Source organism: Myotis yumanensis, unplaced genomic scaffold (assembly GCF_028538775.1).
Source record: "Myotis yumanensis isolate MYYU_CA2020_CCGP unplaced genomic scaffold, mMyoYum1.0.hap1 SCAF_6, whole genome shotgun sequence".
NCBI lineage: Eukaryota > Metazoa > Chordata > Mammalia > Chiroptera > Vespertilionidae > Myotis > Myotis yumanensis.
In genome coordinates, this window is record NW_027223757.1 from 16,767,118 (window position 1) to 16,789,106 (window position 21,989).

Genomic DNA, 21,989 nt, shown 5'->3' on the forward strand with positions numbered 1-21,989 from the left:
TGTTTTATGGTTTGTTTGCTGTGCCAAAGTGTTGGGGTCCAACCCCAGCAGGTCCAGGGGTCCCCATAGGTGTGGACGGAGTCGGTGAAGAAGGAATGACACGGAGTCAGCATTCAGTTGATCAGCATAGCAAAGTTCTCCCTCCAGGATCTCAAGCCAGGAACTCCAGCCGAGTTCTGGTCAGGATCTCCAGCAAAGTTCTGGTCTCCAGGGTCTGTGTAGGATCTCCAGCCAAGTCCTGTCTCTTGGTTCTCCCTCTAGGTTCTCTGTCTTGTTGTCTTGTTACATCTGTATTTATACCAGTTGATTTTAATCCTGTCAATTTCTATTGCAAAGGTTAGGGCGTTTCTTATCTCCATTCCAGGGAGTAAAGATTATGTAGCTTAACTACCTGCCTGGCACTTAATTAAGGGGTTGTATCCCCTCCCTAACCTCAGGGAAAAATTCCTACCTGGGGAAACAACCTTTCTCGGAGAGGTGACTTTGGTTAAAACACATAGCGCCAAGAAGGGGAGCAAACATATTAAGAACAGTATGCCATATACGCCAGGTCCCTTGAAACAGCAAGGATGGACCGGCTCCCGGCACCAAAGGAAAATTAGAATTGAAAAGTAATTAGATCTAGTTTTAATCATGAAAACATCCTGGTTTGAAAGTAGAGAGAGACCGTCTTGGATGAGAAAATGTATGTTAGTAACACAATATTAATTTTATTGATGTATTATTTTATGAGACATATTTCTTTAGGAATTGCCTTTTGTTGCTAATCTATATTAATAATATCACTATGTGAATGAAGAATAGCAGGTACCGAAAGCTAATCTTACATTGTGACAGTGTATATTAGTACTATGTACTTGAATATAAGTGAACATAAGAATTAAAATATTGATGTTAGGAATGTAAGGATTATATTCATTCATTCAGCAAACATTTACTGAGCATTCAACGTGTATTAGCCATTGCCAAGATCAGCAAATATAGAAGTGGGAAAGGACTGCCTTCAGTGGCTAAAACCAGTGATTACAATTAAATGTGTTAAGTGCTATAATGTCTACAGAAGAGGCTGTGGAGAGGGAAACACTTTTGAGAGCAGGTGGCAGTAGAATTGAGTATTTAAGACTCAATGTTAGGCAGGAAGACAGTGGAACTTTAGGTTGAGACCCAAATGTACTTTTTCTTGTGTTCTGCTTCCATTATAATTTACTTTACAATTGACATGAATGCCTAAATTCCATTTTATTCATCAGAGGTGGAGAGAGGAATTCAGGAGTAGGGGTTATGGACTCTCAAAATTAGATTAACAAGTTTTTGAGCACTGCTTTGTTAAGTAGCTTGCTGAGCACCTACATAGATTAGCAGCTACAAGTTTATATAAATCAGTTCAAATATGACCAGATACAGAAAAGGAATATTCAGCATGTGCTTCATGTTGTACTATGTGAACTTGCAATGACATCATTGACAATTATGGTAATAACATGTAGTACTTACGGAATTTTCAATGACTTATGAACCTTTTAAAAAATGTATGCCTGGCTGGTGTAGCTTAGTGGTTGAGCATCGACCCATTAACCAGGTGGTCATGGTTCTATTCCTGGTCAAGGCACATGCCCGGGTTTCGGGCTTGATCCCTAGTTTCGGGCTTGATCCCTAGTTGGGGACATGCAGGAGGCAGCCAATTGATGATTCTCATCATTGATGTTTCTTTCTCTCTCTCCCTCACCCTTCCTCTCTCTGAAATCAATAAAAACATTTTTTAAAAATGTGATTAGCCAGTTGATTTAATTCATATAAGTTTATACTCTCACAGTACGCTTTTCTTCTTTGTTGAAAAACCCTTGGAACCTCACACTTTTATCAGTTTTATTTTACTTGTAAAGATTGATAATGAAATAATTGCAAATAAAACTTACACAGCCTTTTCAATAGTTTAAGAATTTGGTAACTCTCTAACTATAACATTAGCTCAACACAAAGCTATTTCAAAACCTGCTTTAAAATGTTTTAAGTAGTATCGAACTTAAAATAATTCTAAAAAAAGTATGTTGCCCTAACCGGTTTGGTTCAGTGGATAGAGCGTCGGCCTGCGGACTGAAGGGTCTCAGGTTCGATTCCGGTCAAGGGCATGTGCCTTGGTTGCGGGCACATCCCCAGTAGGGGGTGTGCAGGAGGCAGCTGATCGATGTTTCTCGCTCATCGATGTTTCTAGCTCTCTATCTCTCTCCCCTCCTCTCTGTAAAAAATCAATAAAATATATATGTTTTTTAAAAAAGTATGCTAATTTTTATGAATTAGCTTTTATTCTAGTAGTATAATACAGGATGGGACAAAAGTAGATTTACAATTGTTCATATGGAAAATAGTACAATAATAAATAAGAATAAACTGTTTCATCTACTCACAACTGTAAACCTACTTTTGCCCCACCCTGTATAAAAAACATCTCTGATTCAGCTTAAATAAACTTGGTATCTTGCAATCTCAGTCTCATTGTAAACAAAAGAATCAAATTAAGTAAAATTAAGGACTGGCCCAAAGAGCAAAGGCATCCCTAATTTTGGCAGGCCCTGGGTTAGGCTTCTTTTTGGAAAACTTTCTATTTCAGCTAGCAGCAGAACAGTTTCGCTCAATCAGGCTGAATCTTACATTTGCCTGGAAATGTATGGCCCTTGATTATTTGAATTGTGGCAGCACTATAGTTTAAGAATGACTATGAGAGAAGACTGAATCTCCAGCCCATTGTCATTCACATTTTTTCTGTGCTCAGAACCTGTTTCACAGGTAAGAAATTAATGGGCTGAAATTGCAATTAGGGCTTCAGATTTGCTCTGGAGAGTCTTTTGACCAAAGGACAAGATCTACTTTGCTCCACTTCTGGATATCTTGCTAATTGGGAGTTTAACCTCAAGGAGCAGAGTCACACTTAAATCAACTGCAGCTGCTTAAGTTTGAGTTGGTTCCTCAGATTCCCAGCTTGTTCAGGTCTGCTTCCAGAGAGCACCTGGTGTCCTTCCTTCTCTTCCTGAATCCTCTCCATTAAGCTTGATGATGCTGGAGACTCTTCTGTTCTATAGTTCTTATATAATTTCTTACAATAAAATTTTATTCTCCAAACTGTTCAAAAACCCCCTTGTTTTTTACTCATTGCAAAAATCTTCTATTTTAGTAACCAATACGAAGACACATTTTCTCCCTCTCATTGGCGCACAAATCCCTATGGTTCTCTGTGATACCCAATCCCTTTTCAGGTGTTAGATGCTCCATCTGATACAGATGCTTGAGCAGTGTTGACATTACACATGACACCTGCTGTTGGAAACTTAACTCTGCTCATTTCCTTTCTTTACTGACTCTGTGCTACTAGTCTCAACACTGTAGTGGTTTGTTATAATCATTACACAACACAGCATTCTCCAATTCCCGGTCCTTACTTCCCAGCAACGTGTCTGGATTTTTAAATAATCAACAGTCTGTACCAGAGGCTTCCATGCTTGAACAACAGTAATTCTCATGGGAGGAGCCAAGTCTCTCAGAGTTCCGCCCTGGTGGATGAAGCAGGGCTCCAGCTTTGGGTAAGTTCCCAGAAGACAGACAATGAACCTCCTTGCCTCAGTCAGTACAAAAAAAATTGGAAGTTTCTAGATTCTAGTTTGAACACCACCCTCCAAAGTCCAAACTCTTCTGTGGTTCCTTAACTACTCTAGTAAACTTGAAAAACATTGAACAGGCCAGGCTGTGAGTCCCTCAAAGGTAGTTCCACACTAACCCTAATGGCCTGCCTGTGCAGGGTTAATTTCTTAAGAGAAGAAATATCTCCTTAAATGCCATTTATCAGCCCCATACAATATGCCAGGTATTATATTAAACACTATGTACATTACTAGTACTTCGCTTGGTCCTAACAATCCCTTGAAGGAGGCAGTATTTTTACATGTTAGATAACAGAGACTAAGACATTTGTTTACAAACATACAGTTGGTAAATAGTGGAACCGAGGTTTGGACCTAAGATTAACACCGACAGCTTATGTTCTTAATCACGAGCTAAGCATCAGCTACCTTCTTGGCACAGGATGCTCAGATGTAGGATACCGACCCTGTTGTACTTTGCACATTACTACAGTGGAATGCGAAATAGCTCTCAATGAAGGATCCAGTACTCTCAAAAGCAACAACACATATACGTATAACATGCAAATTATTAAAACTTGTATGTGCTGCCTGCTATGGCGAATGTGCTAGAGCGAACAGTTGGAAGCCCCTTCCATCATGGTTTTAACACAGTTGGCTGCGGTCAGGGCGGTCTAACATCACAACCTCGAAGTGATTGGTGCTTACACTGAGGACATTGTTTTGCTTTCTCTGAGGTACAGAATGAACGTAAGAGATGTTCTTGGCCCTCCAGAGTTTACTATAATTGGCTTACAAAGCATGTACCCTTAAAAGGTTATTGCAAAAATGCAGGAAGTATAGGAAATGTTGAGTGAGTGGTTCAGGGAAGTCAGTCCCAGAGCCTGGAGTATCAGAGAAGTCTGCGCGAGGAGGGGAACCCGGGTTGGAGAAAGGTGCAGAGCGAGTGGCGGGGCCGCCAGTCTCCTCGCCATCAGCTCCGGACGCAGCGCGCTCCCGGCTACGCCCACTCGGGGCCTCCGCCTGAGGGCGCGCCGCAGGACAGCCCCTCCCGCGCCGCGGGGTGCGGATCCCGGGGCGGCGCCCGCCCCTCGGAGCTTCCGCTTCCGGCGCTCCTAGCCCCTCTGCGGCGGAAACGACTCTGGGGGTGGGCGGGGTGTGGGAGGAGGAACACCGCGCGGGGCGGCGCATGCGCACCATTGGCGGCCGCCATGGCGCTGCCGTGCTCCCTGAATCGGTACCTGCTGCTCATGGCGCAGGAGCACCTGGAGTTCCGCCTGCCGGTGAGCCTGCGGACCCTCCACAACTCCCGACTCCGGGGGCGGCGCGGTGGGGGGTGGGGGTGGGGTGCGGGGGGCGGGAGCCGCGCAGCCGAGCACGCGGGGGTGCAGGGGGCGTGTTCGTCGGGCATCACGCCTCCCAGCCCCGCGGTGCAGGGTGTGCGTGAGAGAGGTCCCACACAGACCTTCCCGCCCCGCCGGCATTTCACTCCTTCCTCTCCCGGGGCCGGGGCCGGGGCCGGGGCCGGGGCCGGGGCCGGGCGGGCGAACGGACGGTCCTCTAACCCGGAGCTCCCCGTGGGCGGGGGTGGGGGGGAGCCGGCCGACAGCGGAGTCAGTGCGGCGTTTCCGTCTCAGACGGGCCGCGCACACTCGGTGGAGCGGGTGGCGGCGGGGGTGGTGCAGCTTAGTTGATGGAGAAGCCGGGGAAGCGTGTTATTCATTCATTCACGAAACACGCTCAGAGTGCCCGCGATTGAACATGCAGGACGCTGGGGATGCGATGGTGACAAAGGTAGTGTCCATCCGCCAGCAGCTTGCCGCTGAGGTCAAGGGCTGAGCAGATGCATAAACAGTGTTTTGAAGTAACGGTGTAAGTGCAGTGCTAGAGAGAGGCGCAGGGAAATAGGAGAACATATAGAAAGGGAATCCAATCCACCTGAGTGTGTGTGGGGGGGGGGGGGCGCGGGGGGGGTGGCCTTTGAGATGGTTCCCATGAATAGCAACTGAGGGATGAGGAGCAGTTAACCAGGCCCAGAAGAGAAATAAGTAAATTAAAATTACAAGCTATTCTTATTACCGGGTTACAAAATACGCAGCCGAGAGTGATAAGAAGAGGACAGGAGAGGTGGAAAGGGACTGGAGACCCAAAGCCTTCAGTATTGGGGAGCTTGGAAGGGGAGTTGATTGAAGAACCTTAAGTCAGGAAGCGAGGGAATCGGAATCAGACTTTCCTCTTAAAGGCACTTTGGCAGCAACGCAGAGGATAGATCTGAGGGGAGCAAGTCTAGACTCAGACCAGTTAGGAGTCTGTTGGAGTAGCCTTGTTAATGGAGTAAGAAGGCCTGAACTAGGGCAAGGGGTAAGAGGATGGACTAGATGGGCAACATCGGTGATGAAATGATCAGGGCTTGATAGTCAATTGAATAGGGGTGGGAGTGGGGAGGGGGAGGAAGGATCAATGAAGGATGAGTCTTGGGGTGGACATAAGGGTGTCTTTATTTATTAACATAGAGAGCATAGCCAGATGTAAGCTTTAAGTTTTGGCTGTGCTGAATTTAATGTATAACTGTAACATCAAATGGAGATGACCAGAAGGCAGTGAGTACATACATGAGTATGCATAGGGCATGATAGAATGGTCTGGACCGGTAGTAAATATTTGGGAGTCTTCTGCACAGGAATACTAGGAGAGAACATGAAATTTTTCAGAGAAAGCGTAGTGTCAGAAGAATGGTGAGCCAAATACAGGTGCTTGGACATATTAAGGAGAAGTGAGAAGAGAAGGCCATGAAGATAGGCAAGTGTCATAACAGGAAGGATGTGAGACCACAGAAAACTGGAGGGTGAAGTTTTAGGAATTTTGCTCCAGCTGTTGTGTAAGGTTTTTTGGGGGGTGGGGGTGGGGCTAGATTGTTTGGCTTAATGGTCACGAAGGGTGAGGAAGGGAAGATAGAGTAGTGCTCTTAACTAGAGCTTGATGGAGCATAAGAAGGGGACGTAAGATTGGTTAATAGTTTGAGGGACCTAGGGTCAAGGGAGGACCCCTTCCCGCAGAGATGGGCTAGTTAATAGGCTGAAGAGACAGGGAAAAATGGATATAAAGTCACAGGTGGAGGAGGTGTTGGGTCTTTCAGTAGAAATGAAGAGTGGGCAAAGGATGAGTGCGGGGTAGCTGCCCCAAGGCCTGCTTTCCAGGTAATGGGTGAGTCACGGTTATTTACTTGAGAGATGGGGAACACAGCAGTTTTATGGAGAAATTGAGAGAAATAGTAAACTTTGGAATAACCTTTGAGAGCAAAACAGGGAGCTGACAAGAAAAACAGTTGAGTAGAGAAGAATACCGGTGTCAGAGCAATGCTGACCACTCGGCCCAGGGCGAAGAGCCTGTATTTGTAATTTTGCCAGATTCTGTGATTTTCTTCGGTTGTGCTCAACTCACTGGCCTCAGGACTTAATAAAGACAGATTGTGTCATTCAGAATTAATGTTCTGCCGGGAGGATGTATGGGCAAGACAGGGGTGCAAGGGCAGAGTTTCATTGAGCGAGTAGTACTTTAATTAGCTCTTAATTGATAAAGGAGATGTTCTGTGGGCGAAGAGAGCTGGAAAGCCCACTTCAGTGAGAAACAAGAGCAAGTATGCGGACGCAGGGGAGTTGATTGTGGTGACCTGGCACGGGGGGAGGTGTGGGGGGGAGGATGAAGCAGGAGGCAGTGAGGATAGAGATGAGGGTAGGAACCGGATTTTGGAGTGTTTTGTAACCATTGGATTTAATTTTAAGTTAAATGGGAGCCATTGACTCTTTTTTCCTTTTTAAGTCAGGAGGTGACAAAGTGTTTTTTTCTTTTTAAGCCAGGAAGTGACTAGTAATCATTTGTGCAATAAAAAGGTAATTCTGGAGTACCAAAGAAAGGATACCGCTTAGAGGAATACTGGAGTGGACCAGCCGTGAGCAAACTACGGCTGGATTGAAATGAATAAAACTAAAAAAAAAAAGACCGTACCCTTTTATGTAATGATGTTTACTTTGAATTTATATTAGTTCACACAAACACTCCATCCATGCTTTTGTTCCGGCCCTCCGGTCCAGTTTAAGAACCCATTGTGGCCCTCGAGTCAAAAAGTTTGCCCGCCCCTGAACTAGACTGAGGCCGCAGGGTGAGTGCCTGTGGTCAGGCAACGCTTTGAGAAGGCTGTGGTTAGGCTGCAGTCTTAGAAAATAGCGTCCCTGCCCTGGCCAGTGTGGCTCAGTTGGTTGAGCCTAGTCCCATGCACTGAGAGGTCACTGGTTTGATTCCAGGACAGGGCACATGCCCGGGTTGTTGGCTCCATCTCCAGTATGGGGTGTGCAGGAGGCAGCCATTCGATGTTTCTCTCTCTCCCTCTCCCTTCCTCTCTCTCTAAAATCAATCAATCAATATATATAGCATTTCTGGTACTTGGTGATTTTACCTGTTTCTTCCTACTTGAATTCTTCTTAGTTTAATCTCCCAAGGTTTATATCCTCACTAGAGGCCTGGTGCATGAAATTCGTGCAGGGGCCTTGGTCCTGGCCCCCGCCTGCCACCACCATGGCCGGGGGCCTCTGCTGCCTCTGCTGCGGCCCCCACCCACTGCGGCTTTGATGGAAGGAAGGACGTCCAGTCTAATTAGCATATTACGCTTTTATTATTATACATTGTCCTAAGGCTGACACCCCTTAGTCTGGGACTCATGGCACCCCAACGCGCCCCCCCCCCCACACACACACACACAATGCAGCCACATCTGATTCCCCATCATTCCCTGAATGATGCCTTCTGTTTTCCTGCTTTAGCCTGTAATCCATTTTTATCTAATTTGGATCTTTCCTTTCTCAATCTTCAATCTATTTATTTCATATAGCCAATATTCATTTAACTGACCTACATATTTGTTTATTGTCAGTTTCCTTTTTTAATAGTTTTGATCCTCTGCCAGAATTCTTGATTTTGTCTTTTATTCCCTTCAACATAGAAAGTACAATTCTGTTAAAGTATGTGACTGCTAAAAGGGGCCTGTAGGTCTGTTTCTATTATGTATGGCTTTTTCCCCCCAGGTTCTTTTTCATATGTGCATTGGGTTATTTTTTAAATATGTGCCAAATGTTGTATCTGTAAATTTATTTGAAGAAATAAAATATGAGGCCTAGGATGATGTAAGCCCTATGAAGAAGAAGATAGCACACAGAGTCATAACAGTCTAGGATCACTTGAGCTCCTTTTCAGGCGTTAAGTTTTGTTTCTGTTCTGATTCACAGGTACTCCTGGGGTTTGTAGGCTTTGGGGATTCCAGTTTAAACTGGGTGGTTTATCAGCCTCCTTTCCTCCCCATTGGGTGGCCCTATTCTCTTTTTGTCCCTCTATCTTCATTAAGCTGTCCAAAGGGCTGCCTGCCTTCACAGCTGATGTGAAGGTCGGTAAATCTCCTGGGGAGCCTGCGGCTGCACCTTGGGCGGTTGTCCTCTCCCAGATCTTGGTTTGACGATTCTTGTAATCTCTCCATGCCTCTAGCAGATGCCAGGTTTTTCTAGTTCTCAGCAGAAGACTCAATCTGAATTACCCGGTTTTCCATCACTGGAAGTCAGCCACCATTGAAACTTTTCTTCTAAAACTGAAGTAGTCTTTTCCTCCCTTGTCATCTAATATAACTTATATATATATATTTTGCTTTGCTTCTTTAAGAACACTCAATGTTTACACCTCACATTTCAGTTACTAGGTTAAATATTAACTTACCATAATTTGTGCTTAATAAATTCACAGTGATGCTCCCTAGTTAATCATTTATTTCTTTTTCTTAATTCAACATATATATAGTCATCTAATTAACTGATCAGGACAGCAAAATTAATTTGCAATGGGACTCTTGTCACTTTTGCCTGTTATTTGGTAAAATTGTTGGTCTTTTAATCACAAATTAATACATCACTAGTTATTTTAGTTTCTAGAGAAAGAATAGTTCCAAATATGGCTTGTAAACAAATATATTAACAATACTATGCTAGTAATAAAAAAATTAAAATACATTAAAAGTACCTTTTTTAAAATCAATTGACACAATAATGGTACAACAGCCAGTTGAGAAGTAGTGAAGCGAAATCAATACTCTTACCTTATAATTTAGGACAACCCTTTAAGAAAGTATTTTGGCATATAAACTGTAAGAAGCCATAAAAATGTCATCTCTCTGGATATATTAACCCTACATATTGTGACTCATAAAGAAACCCAAAATATGGGAAAAGCCATATACTCATAAAATGTATATGTTAGCCTTATTTTAAACTGATAGAATTGAAAACCACCAAAATATTCAGCCTAAAGTATATTGTTTCCTATTGAAAAGTTTGCAATACTGATGCCAAGGAGGAAAATCTTTATGCTATTACGATTCAAAGAGAAGAAAAGAGATTCTTAAACATGTTTGCAAACATGTTATTTCTTTTCTGAACATTCTCAAATCATCTATGTAATTTATTTTTATTGCTCTAGTATCAGTTTTACTAATCTGTAGTTCTTATAATCTGTGCTTTTTTTCTTTTCAAAATTAGGACAATTTCTGATCAAATCTTTTAGCAATTTTATTGTATAAAATTTCTCAGAAATAACTTACTATTTGTGACTCTAAATTTTTTTTTTTAGAACCTGGAGATGTAATTTGTGAGGTATTGAATTTTAAATGCTTTAGGTAGGTCTTCAACCCACTCTTTTCATTTTTATTTTTTTAAATCCTCACCTGAGATTATTTTTTCCATTAATTTCTAGAAAGAGTGGGAGGGAGGGAGGGAGGGGGAGAGAGAGAAACATCCACATGAGAGAGACACGTTGATTGGTTGCCTCCCACATTCACCACTCCGGGGGCTGGGGAACCCTTGCCTGGGAATCAAACTCGTGATCCTTCCATTTGAGGGCCGATACTAACCACTGAACCAAACCAGCCAGGGCCCACTCTTTTCATTTTTAATTGTATTGTACTTATGTTTTTTAATATACTTTGCATTCTCTGTATTAAAACGTGTTCTCTCTATAATATTTTCAATATAGGAAATAAAGTCTTTGCTTTCACTTTTTGGAGGTCAGTTCACTAATAATCAGGAAACTTATGGAAAGGTAAGTTGAATTTATATTTTTCAGTAAATCATACATAATATAAATAGAACCTTGGATTTAAAGAGAAGAACTGCAAATGTTAAAGTTATAAAATTTAAAAAAATTCAAGATTATACTTTGGGATTTTATATGCATTATTTTGGTCAAACTACATAAGAGAGCAACTACAAAATTAATCTGAAGTTTAAATAACCTTAAATTTGCTAGTATTGTCATTTATAGAGTCACTTATAAAAATGTTCTTGTTACCGGTGGCAGTAGGATATCCCTTTCTCCACTGAGTGCTGGGGTGGATCCTTATATCTCGGGAAAAAGAATTTTCTGAGACTTGCACGAGAGGATGAATGAATGTTACTTGTGTGGAATTACATCTCTGTGCTTCCTAAGTCCCATTTCCCTTAGTGTAGCTGGGGATTCAGCAGAGCTAAAGCAATTCAATGCCTAGAGTTTCTGTTCCATTTTGCAGTCGGGTCCAGTTTAGCATCAGGCTGGTTGCAGTCCATTAGTCCATTGTGTGTGGGGTCCACATGGGCCATGTGCGCAAATACAAGAAGCAGGATTCGAGCCAGGAGTCAACCAAGAGAAACCAGGAAAAAACCAAGAGAGCAAACTCCTTTATTTAGGGGATTAAATATCTCAAAAATCTTCCTGAGTTTACAGTGGCTACGCTTACTCTGGCCAGTGACCAGTCCTAGGTTTGACTGACAGGCAGGTACCTTCCTAATGCCACCCCAGGCACCTGTTCTCCCACCTGTCCAGTTCCTCCCCCAGCAGTCTGTGGGGAATGGACTGGTGGCTCTCTGAGGAGTGTTGAACTGCAGCTTCCTGGCAGAGCTGCCCAATGACTTGCCTATAATATTTGGCCTGCCCTTTTGCTCCTTCCTGTTATTAATAACTAGATGAATTACAACAGTGTCATTCTGATATCATACAACAACATTTTATTAAAATGATTTACTTTTTTTACTATTAGAACAATGTTAATTTTGGTTAGAGTCAGATCACATATTGTCTAAAAGTAGCAAGTAGGACTATCTCCTTATTGACTTCTTGAATAAAAGCATATGAGGCCATAACGCCCATTTGAAGTAAGTTGTATGTTGTTTTTTTCTTTCAGTCTCCTTTTTGGATACTTACTATTCCCTCTGAAGAGATTGCCAGAAAGTTAATGAAACGGACAGTGTGTGCCAAGTAAGGAAAACTTATAATGTTCTTCTGCATCGGTGTGTACAACACTTCTCATAAATACTCTGTCCTACTTTTTGCTATATTGGCAGAAAGTAGAAGTGGTTGGTTGTTGGGGGGGGGGGGAAGTCAATTTAGCCTGCAGTTACCTGCATTTGCCACTGGATGGGGCTGGCGGGACAGAGGAGAGTTACCTGCTAAAACAGTGAAAGAATCTCAGTGTGAAATGCAGAAACACTTAGTTCAGAATAATTTTTTAAAACTTCTGTATTAAGCAGAAGTATGGTATAAGATGAAAATGCTATGCTATTACATAGGATAAATGCCACAGTTAATTATAACCAAAAATCTAAACTGTTTTTCTTGTAGATGGTTTTTAGTTGGATGAGCAGATTGTTGAATGTAAGATGACAAAAAGTGAGGACCGCCATGAAATAAGTTTTTCTGTTTTAGTTTTTAGAGGAGTTCTGATTATCGTAATTTGGTATGAATTACACTGTTTATCCTACTTGAGTGTTTTCTAGAATTTATCATTGGCATTTTCTGTTTTTTCCTTTTGTTTCTCTTTTTATTGGAAAATTTTCTATTTTGGGGTTTGGAAGTTAAACTGTATTTTCAACATTCATCTTAAAATTGGGCCAACTTATGTTTGAGTTGCTTTGTTTTCTGAACATTTTGGCAGATTACTGAATGCCTTCTTTCTTTAAAAATAACATTTAATAATGCAGTTCAAATATGAATTTATGTATACCTAGTTTTATTAACATGGTGGCAATATTGAGTAGACTATAAACCAATATTTAGTTAAATTCATCACAGTACTACCTCTAATCTCTTACACTAAAGCTTGTTAATGGGTCTAATGTATTTAATAAAAATGACTAGACAATGGAAGCATAACTAGAGAAACACATCCTTAATTAATTACTTCTTTAGATTAGCATATTAAAAGTTATGGCTCTCAAAGGTGTTTGATTTCCAAAGATGTGGTTCATTAGGTTTAAAGTAGCTGCTTGAGGACCAAGAACTTGTACACTTCCTTGAAAGCTCATATCTTCTGATGCATATATTTTATAAATGGTACAATTAACAATTATGTAATGATTATATAATAGTACATAATAATTTCCGTGGCTGTTTTTTATTTTCTGTATGTTTTGTATAGCTGAGGCCACTCCTTAAGTGATAACTGTGTAAACGTGGAATTACTGTAGAGGCTCTCTTTCTATAAATTCAATACAAAGGAGAGGAGGAATTCATTTTCAAAAGATAATCTCAATTCTAATGGCATTGTTAATTACAGTTATAAAGTAGTTTAAATTTAGATGCACAGAACTGTGCTAATATATAGATTGAGTTCTGTTTCAACTAATTCTAAGAACTATTTCACTCGTTGCAATGAAATCTTGCTTGTAATTGTTTAAATGTTCCTAGAAATATATGGAAGCTTAAGAATATTTTTTAATGTAAGAATTTCTGTAATAGTTATAAAAGTAATTGTTAGTTACTAAATGTTACTAAGTAATAGCTAAATATTAATAGTAACATTTTTATCTGGTCATTTTTCTTTTTGTTTTATGGAGAAGACACTGGGAAAAATTGGATTTCCTGTAGCTTTTCACCCATTTACTACAATAACTTCAGACATTTTACTACATCATTTGTGATTTATGATAAATTTATCTGCTTATGTGTAAAGTTCAATTCCTCTGTGTGATTTGGGCATAAGCTATATTTGTTTCTGGATACATATTCTCATTTATAGTTTAGAAAACATAGACAATACTTGTTTTAGTGGAACGAGCATAAAGAACTAGTGAAATCATTGTGACACATTACTGTGTGAACTGATCTCTTAACTGAGGTTAGTACTGATCATTTATTTCCTAGGTCCATATTTGAGCTATGGGGTCATGGGAAATCTCCAGAAGAGCTGTATAGTTCTCTCAGAAACTACCCTGTGGAGAAGATGGTGCGTAGTGAAGTGTGGTGTCATGTAGTCTGTCTGCAGATACTGTGGAATTCCTAGGCCTGAAGAACTTACCTGCTTTTATTTCAGGTTCCATTTCTACATTCAGATTCTACATATAAAATAAAGATTCACACATTCAATAAAACATTGACACAAGAAGAAAAAGTCAAACGAATAGATGTAAGTGAATTTAGCAAAACCAAAAAACCTGTGAAATTAATATAGTCTAACCCCTGTTGATATATAATAATTCCAATGTTTGTTACGTGTTTATTTAGTAGCACATTGTGCGCTAAGTATGTTTCATATTTTGTCGAATTAAATCCTAATGCCAAACTTATAAGATAGGTATTATATAAGCACTATTTTCCCTTTTACATTTTTATAGGACATTGGAATTACTTTTATTTTGTAGGCTCTTGAGTTTCTGCCATTTGAAGGAAAAGTAAATTTAAAGAAGCCACAGCATATATTCTCTGTTTTGGAGGATTATGGTTTGGACCCCAACTGCATTCCTGAGAATCCACATAATATTTATTTTGGTAGATGGGTAAGGAAATGTTCTTTTTACCTATTTAAGTTTATTTTCTTTCAAAGCTAAATTCTGGGCCTTTTTATTTAACTCTAGAGGTAGAACTTGATAGCAGCTGAAGAGTCAGAACTGTATGAATTAAAGTCAGTGAAAAATATGTGGTTATGTGGTTGGTTGGTTGTTTTTTTTGTTTGTTTTTTTCTTGGTTTGTTTGTTTTTCTAGAGATTTAGGGCCTAGGTAGGAGGTGTGTACCTGAAAACATTAACACAAGACTTGTCAGAAAGTCTGAACTGCTTTCTCAGTAAAGCCGAGCGAGGGCCGAGTGCTCTGGTAGCTGAGGGACCTCCTTTGCGGAGCTCTCCAGTCTAGGTTTCCATTCTGAAAAGAAATGAAATTACTGTAGAGTAGTTCTGTCCACTTCCCGGAGGCTCTAAGTGGGTGAGTGGAAGCTGTGGCTTATGTTACAGAATATTATTTAGAAGAAAAAAAAGATGGATAAAGCTTACTCACCACAAGCCCCTGCAATAATTGCATTCAAATTCAATTCAGATTTGGTTTGAAAAGTCAAAGTAAGTGACAACACATAAGAACTCAAGGTATTTGTCCACATTTTTTTTTAAAGGAACAAGTTTAGAGCAGTAGTAAGTGGAAAGAAGTTTTCATCATCAAGATACTATGGTGGTTTTATTGTGAATGATTAGCTTAGATCTGTTCTGTACAGTTATACTAATTTGAAAAACATTTCTGATCTAGATTGCAGATGGACAAAGGGAGCTTATAGAGTCATACAGTGTCAAAAAGAGACACTACATTGGAAATACAAGCATGGATGCTGGTTTATCATTCATCATGGCCAACCATGGAAAAGTAAAGAAAAATGATATTGTCTTTGATCCATTTGTTGGAACAGGTATTTTGATTTAACTGTTAAAGCTAGCTTAGAGACGTTGCTTGTTAATATAAATCAGAGTAATAGTAATATATTTTTTCATAGTAATATTTTTGCTAAAAGGTTAAATGGACAGAATAATCTTTTTTTTTTTTTTTTTTTTTTATATATATTTTATTGATTTTTTACAGAGAGGAAGGGAGAGAGATAGAGAGTTAGAAACATCGAAGAGAGAGAAACATCGATCAGCTGCCTCCTGCACATCTCCCACTGGGGATGTGCCCACAACCCAGGTACATGCCCTTGACCGGAATCGAACCTGGGACCCTTCAGTCCGCAGGCCAACGCTCCATCCACTGAGCCAAACCGGTTTCGGCGACAGAATAATCTTTTAATTATTATTAGTTCGTGCCTAAGAGATAACCACATATTTGTGTAATAGCCTGTATTTAACACTTTTGCCACTTCAAAGATGAATTTGTGTATTTTTTTTCCAAGTAAACCACTAGGGGGAAGCATACCAAACATTGCAATATCATACATTGTGGAAATGTTATGAAGCTATCTAGTTTATTTAAATAGGAAAATTTTGGGGGGGAAGAAAGACTTAAGTGACAAAAAAAATGTGTCCATCTTTTAAAATTGACAAACGTATACTTTCCCATCCCTTGTAAGTAACCACCTTTTTTTGTTTGCTAGTTGATTCTTCCTGTGTTGTTGTTTTCTATTTTTATTTTTTGGTAGTGATTAGCAGATATATGTACATTTTATTTCTACTTTCTAGCATAAAAGATAGCATACTATATATGTTGTTTTTAAATTTTCTTTTTTTAGTACTTAACAGTATTTCCTAGAAATCACTTTCTATTTGTTCATAGAGATTTTCTTCATTCTCTTTTCCCCTATCCATCCCCACCCTCCCCTTTCCAACCATCAGTTTGTTCTCTGTATCTTTCGTTCTTTTTTATAATTGTACCCCATGGGTGTATATATTGTAATTTAGTCAGACAGTTTCCTATACTTGGGCGTGGGTAGTTTCCAATATTTTGCAGTTGCAACTAAGGGTTGCAATGAATAATCTTGTACACTTATATCTTCATAATGTTATACACACACACACACATAGACATGTATGTGTATATATATATATATATATATGTATATATCTAGGGTAAATTCCTAGAAGCTGGATTGCTGGGTTGAAGAGCGTATGCATATGTAGTTTTGTTAAATGTTACCAAATTCCTCTCAATTACATCATTTTACATTCTTCACAGCAATATATGAGAGTCCCTGTTCCCCTACAGCCTCACCAGCAGACTGTATTATGAAGCTTTTGAAATTTTGCTATTCCATTGGATGAAAATGTATCTTAATGTAGTGTTAATTTGTGTTTCTCTTGTTATGAGTGAAGTGTAATAAGTTTTTATATTTTAATGGTCATTTTTAGAATTTTTTTTTGAATTATCTTTCATGTCTTTTGCCCATTTTTCTGTAGACTTTTTGGTCTCCTCAGTTTTAAAAAGTACTTTCATGTTAGGGATTTTAGCCTCCTCTTTCCCCATACATGTATATAAAATATTTTCTCCCAGTTTCCCATTTATCCTTTGATTTAGCATATAATAGCTTTTTACCATGCAAAAATTTTCCCTACATCCAATTTATAAAGGGATTAAGCTATGCATTTGGCTGGTACTTTGGTAGTCTTAATTTTTTCCTTTTAGATCTCTGGTCCATTTTGAGTTTATTTTCTTACACGTTGTGAAGAATGGATTTAATTTATCTTTTTCCAAACGCTAAGGCCTTTATTAATCCCTAAACTTGTTCTTAGACGTTAAAACATTTTTTCTGTGAAGTGAGAATAATTCTTTGAGATACATACATGTATATAAAGCTTAGTATGCACACATACACATAGACCAGATCATAAAGTTTAAAAATAGAGTTACCAGTAGAGGTAAAACTTTCTTCCCTTCATGCAGATTAGACTGGGTATATTATGAAATGCTTACTTCCACAGCAAATGAGGTTTTCACTACTTTTATTTTGGTAAGGACTGGGGAGACCTGCCCCTAAATTACTTTATGGCAGCTCTTGAAAGTGGGTAGCATAGCCTGGTCATTTTACTGGTTATGTATATATGGTACAGTTAATGGAAAATTGCAAGAAGCCCTTTACAAAGATGTTGCTAAAGTATCCTATATAATAAAAGCCTAATATGCAAATCGACCGAATGGCAGAACCATCAGTCGGTGGGCGGGGCCGTCCAGCAGGCAGCACTAGGCCAGCCAAGGCGGGTGCCAGTGGGCAGAGGGAGTAGACGGCAATTGAGGGACTGTGGCGACTGGTGGCAGCGGGGCGATCGGGGGGAGGAGGCCACCAGTGGCAGCAATGGGGGGTGGGGCCGGCCCCTTGGGGTGCGGGGCTGGCTCCTTGCTGGCTGGTGCCATTTCCCATCAGCTCACTGGTCACCTCCCGCAGAGGGAGGCCAGACTGTGGCTTAGGCCCGCTCCCCACAGGGAGCAGGCTTAAACTGTCAGTTGGACATCCCCCGAGGGCTCCCGGACTGCGAGAGGGCGCAGGCCGGGCTGAGTGACCACCCTCAAGTGCATGAATTTTTGTGCACTGGGCCTCTAGTATTTTATAATTTGTGTTTGTAGTTTAAGCATAGAATTAGGACTTTAGCTAGTTTTTGTTTTGAAACTGGTAATAGCCAATAGTTGTGAATAGACACAGTTCTTAAGCACAGTCTGTCCTCTTTCTAGGCCCTTTTGTCTCATTGATGGGTAGTACCTTCTGAAGGACTGGAGAAATAAGAAGCTCTGTGCCCTCCTCCATGGCCATATGATTTTCTCAGGGTTATAGACTAGGGTAGAAAGCTTCTGGGAGACTGAAAGGAGAGATACAATCTTTTCCTGCCCAAATACCTTTCCTTTTTCTGTGAGGTAGTCTGCTACATTATCTAAAAGGACATGAGCTGTAGAAACACACTTTTCTTTCCGTCTTAGCAAATATATTGATTCTCATTTTAAGATTTTTTTAAAAGGTGTGTATCTCTTTTCCTCACGGGGAAGATACATGTCATTGGTCAATTCTCAATAGTTAAGCACTACTGTTCTGATATGAGCATGACTAAAAGAGTGATCAGCATGAGTGTGTTGAATACATACAATGGCATAGGCCTGCCTATTGTATGGTATAAAACTTGGGAATGGTATACAGCTCACACTAAGTGTGCAGCCTTACTTAATTTAACTTATTTTGCTTAATAACAAATTTTACTTTTGTTTTTCTAATTGGTAAGCTAATGTATATTTACTTCAGTTGCTGTTGACCCCAAAGGGGACAGTATGGCATAGACTACCATGAGAGCAAATAGTTTTAAATCCTTACTCTGTCAGTTACTATGTGAACTTGGGCAACATTCTTAATGTGTCGGGCCTCACTTCCATCATTTGTGATATGGTAATAAGTAATACATTGTGAGGATTAAGTGAGGTAATATATGTCTATGAAATCCTTAGGAAGCTGCATGATGCATGGTAGACATTCAGTGAACTGTATTGATTATCATTATTATTTTAAATTATTTTATTAAGAACTTAAGTGCCTTTTTGGTAAAGATGTTAGATATAGCCATTATGGAATGGTGATGATGAACAATTGGGCCATGAACTTATTTTATAGTCTCTTCTTTGGCTAATTTTTCAAAATATTCTTAAGTTGCAACTGTTGGCAGATTATATCAGCAAGCAAGGAAATTGAGGATTAAAATGTAAACTTTCATTCTCTGAAAGTGATGAAAATAATTGGTCCAGGTGTCTGCCAGCGTAGGTAGCTGTGGTGTGATTTGATGACGGACTCTGCAGCTGTAGCTCTGATCCTTCTCACCTTCCCTCACAAGTGAACCGGCTCCTCTGGCAGCTGAGAGAGAATACTCCCAGGAGACTGCTGTTCCTTTGGCTCTGCCTTCAGATGGCCCGGAGGTGTAAGGGAAGGAGTGTGGCTCCTTTTGAAATGTTGTCATTGCGAAATGATAGACACAGGTGCTGGGAAACTGACCGTCCTGGTTCTGGGGGGACTAGAGGGAAAGGTGAGGAGAGAGGAATCGATCCCTGTGGGTCTGGGGAGCAGTCTCTGCTTCCCATTGTGTCCACAGTTCTCTGTAGTTCCTTTTCCTGAGTTTTATAGTTTATCTATGAAAATTTCTCTATTCTAGCAATATCCTCTTGCTTAGGCTGCTAGTTTAATTTATATGAGCTTTTTTAAAGGATAAAATAGATGTTAATAGTATCTCCATTTTTCTCCTTTTTCCTTTTCTTTCAGCAAAACCAAAGCCCGTCTCTCATTTTTCACACTTTGTGAAATTTTCCACATAAATCTCTAAAGATGAAAATCAGGCATTAATTTCTTTGTCATAAGTAAATTTCATGTATTGGGTCCTTTTGCTTATATGATACTACCCTAACCTTAAAGTGGTTGCTTTTTAAGTAATGAGAAATCAGAACACCAAATCTGTGGTATTTTTACACTTGAAAGCATGTAATATCAGGTGAGTCCATTACCTGCCCCCTCAACACTTCATCCCTGCATTTTATCACCCCTTTGTCCACCAGAAAGCTTCCAGGAAAGTCCAACTGAGGTATAGCTAAATGCAAAAAGTGCTTCAATTGAACGGAAAAAAACAATTAGATGATTGACAGTGGTTATTCAGTGACTAGATCAGAGAAGCTACTTCATAATGATTTTATTTAAAACTTTAAAAGCTTAAAGGGCACAGAGTTAACTAACAGATTATTCATCTCCTTGCAGCAGTGTACTCTAAATTGGGTCTGCTCAAAATTGGTTCTGTTTAAGGAAGCACAGGAAAGCTTTTCTGTTCCCTTGACAACTAGCTCTTCTAGGTGAGTATCTGCCTTAATTGGCAGACTTGTAGTAATTCCTCATGATTTGGGTGAAGTGATTTTGTGAGTATTCCACCTGATCACATACAGTAACTTTCCCAAATAGGGACTGTTCCATTTGTAGAGTAAGAGTTATGAGGACCTACTTACCTTACCTCTCACACGAATGCTTTTGTAGTTCGTATGAGGGAACCTAGGTTTTGGCTTTTGCTGTGCTTTTAGTCCTGCATTTCTCTTCTTCAGGGATTCCAATAGGAAGTAGCCAGTTACAATATTTTTCATGGGAAAAGTATTTGTAAGTACATGCTACCAGACTGTGTTTTAAATGGCTGTGGGGGAGCACTATTCATTTATAGATCTTGACCCTCTGGAGGCACTACCCATCTTAATTTTAGAGATTATATTTCAAAGTATATTAAGGAAATAGCCCTAGTTATTTTCCCTTGGCCAAGTCTGTGTACAGTCTAGAATGTACTTCTGTTTTCAGTTTGACCTTTCTATAGAATAGTAAACAGAAAAATGGTATTAATTGTGTGTTTCATAGTAGTTATTTAGAGCTTAATATTTATAGTTTTAAAATGAGGTCATTGCTTTACTAGTTATAGAAATAACTATTTTTTACTCTAATATTTTAATTTTTGCAAGGATTAATGTCTTACATAGTAATTATGTCCGCTTGAGTTATTTGAAACTCTGACTTCAGTGCCTTTGAGCCCAGTGGTCAGAATTTATTTATTGCCAGCTCTTTGTGTAGCAGTCATCTGCTCATTTGTGAAAAAGGAGCAAGATGCTTTGCATGGATCTCTCAGAATGAGATGAAAATAATGTCTAAATATACATTATTTTGAACCCCCCCCCCCAAAAGATAATTTTCTATAAGTATTGCTGTTTAGAGTAATGATGCCAAGTCATACATTAATTATCTGCTTTCTGACCACTGTAGTGAGCATAGCTTAGGATTTGTTTCTTTTAGTTTGGAGGCCAGGGCCATTGTCCTTCTAGGATACTCTGCCTGCAGCTAGTTTATAAGAATTTAAGTGGAAGAAATAAGAGTCTGGGACTTTCTGGTTAACATATCATAACTGTGGTTTTTTTCAGGTGGCCTTCTGATAGCATCTGCTCATTTTGGAGCATATGTATACGGGACAGACATAGACTACAACACAGTTCATGGCTTGGGTGAGTATGGTTCTAGACACTGTTGCAGTCTTTGCTCTTGTACCAAATGTGCCTTTAAAATAAATATTTTTTTAAACATATTTTATTGATTTTTTACAGAGAGGAAGGGAGAGAGATAGTTAGAAACATCGATGAGAGAGAAACATCGATCAGCCGCCTCCTGCACATCTCCTACTGGGGATGTGCCCGCAACCCAGGTACATGCCCTTGACCGGAATCGAACCCGGGACCCTTCAGTCCGCAGGCCGACGCTCTATCCACTGAGCCAAACTGATTTCGGCTAAAATAAATATTTTTATATGGTCTTATACATCCACTTTTACTGTTAAGAATGAAGAGTTGTGGTATAATATAGTTTTACTTATTTTTACAATAAGACTTCCTTGGGTATCTGCTTTTTATGAAGTGATCCTGGGGGAACACAGTGATGAATAAGAAAAGGCCCTCCCTCAGAGGTGTTGTGGTCTTAGTAAGAGAGGTTTTTTAAAAGGAGGCGAACTATACGGTCGTGAACTTTAGGATTGGGAGAGAAGAACTAGGAGAGAGCCATTTTGTAATCAGCAT

The 21,989-nt window shown here is 39.9% G+C and overlaps 1 protein-coding gene across 4 annotated transcripts in view; it reads left to right on the forward strand.

The window, feature by feature from the left end:
• The first annotated feature begins 4,834 nt into the window (after window positions 1-4,834).
• The window catches only part of TRMT11 (tRNA methyltransferase 11 homolog), a 40,958-nt gene continuing 23,803 nt past the window's right edge, over window positions 4,835-21,989 (forward strand). For 2 of the 4 annotated variants that reach the window (XM_070419222.1, XM_070419225.1), the window contains exons 1-8: window positions 4,835-4,915; window positions 10,698-10,763; window positions 11,881-11,954; window positions 13,839-13,920; window positions 14,008-14,100; window positions 14,336-14,470; window positions 15,207-15,363; window positions 21,345-21,425. In XM_070419222.1, the coding sequence (XP_070275323.1) occupies window positions 4,844-4,915; window positions 10,698-10,763; window positions 11,881-11,954; window positions 13,839-13,920; window positions 14,008-14,100; window positions 14,336-14,470; window positions 15,207-15,363; window positions 21,345-21,425 (760 nt within the window). In that variant the 5' untranslated portion in view covers window positions 4,835-4,843. Of the gene's footprint in view, window positions 4,916-10,321; window positions 10,342-10,697; window positions 10,764-11,880; window positions 11,955-13,838; window positions 13,921-14,007; window positions 14,101-14,335; window positions 14,471-15,206; window positions 15,364-21,344; window positions 21,426-21,989 lie in introns of those variants that run through there. The other 2 variants (XM_070419224.1, XM_070419223.1) reach the window with 2 other exon arrangements.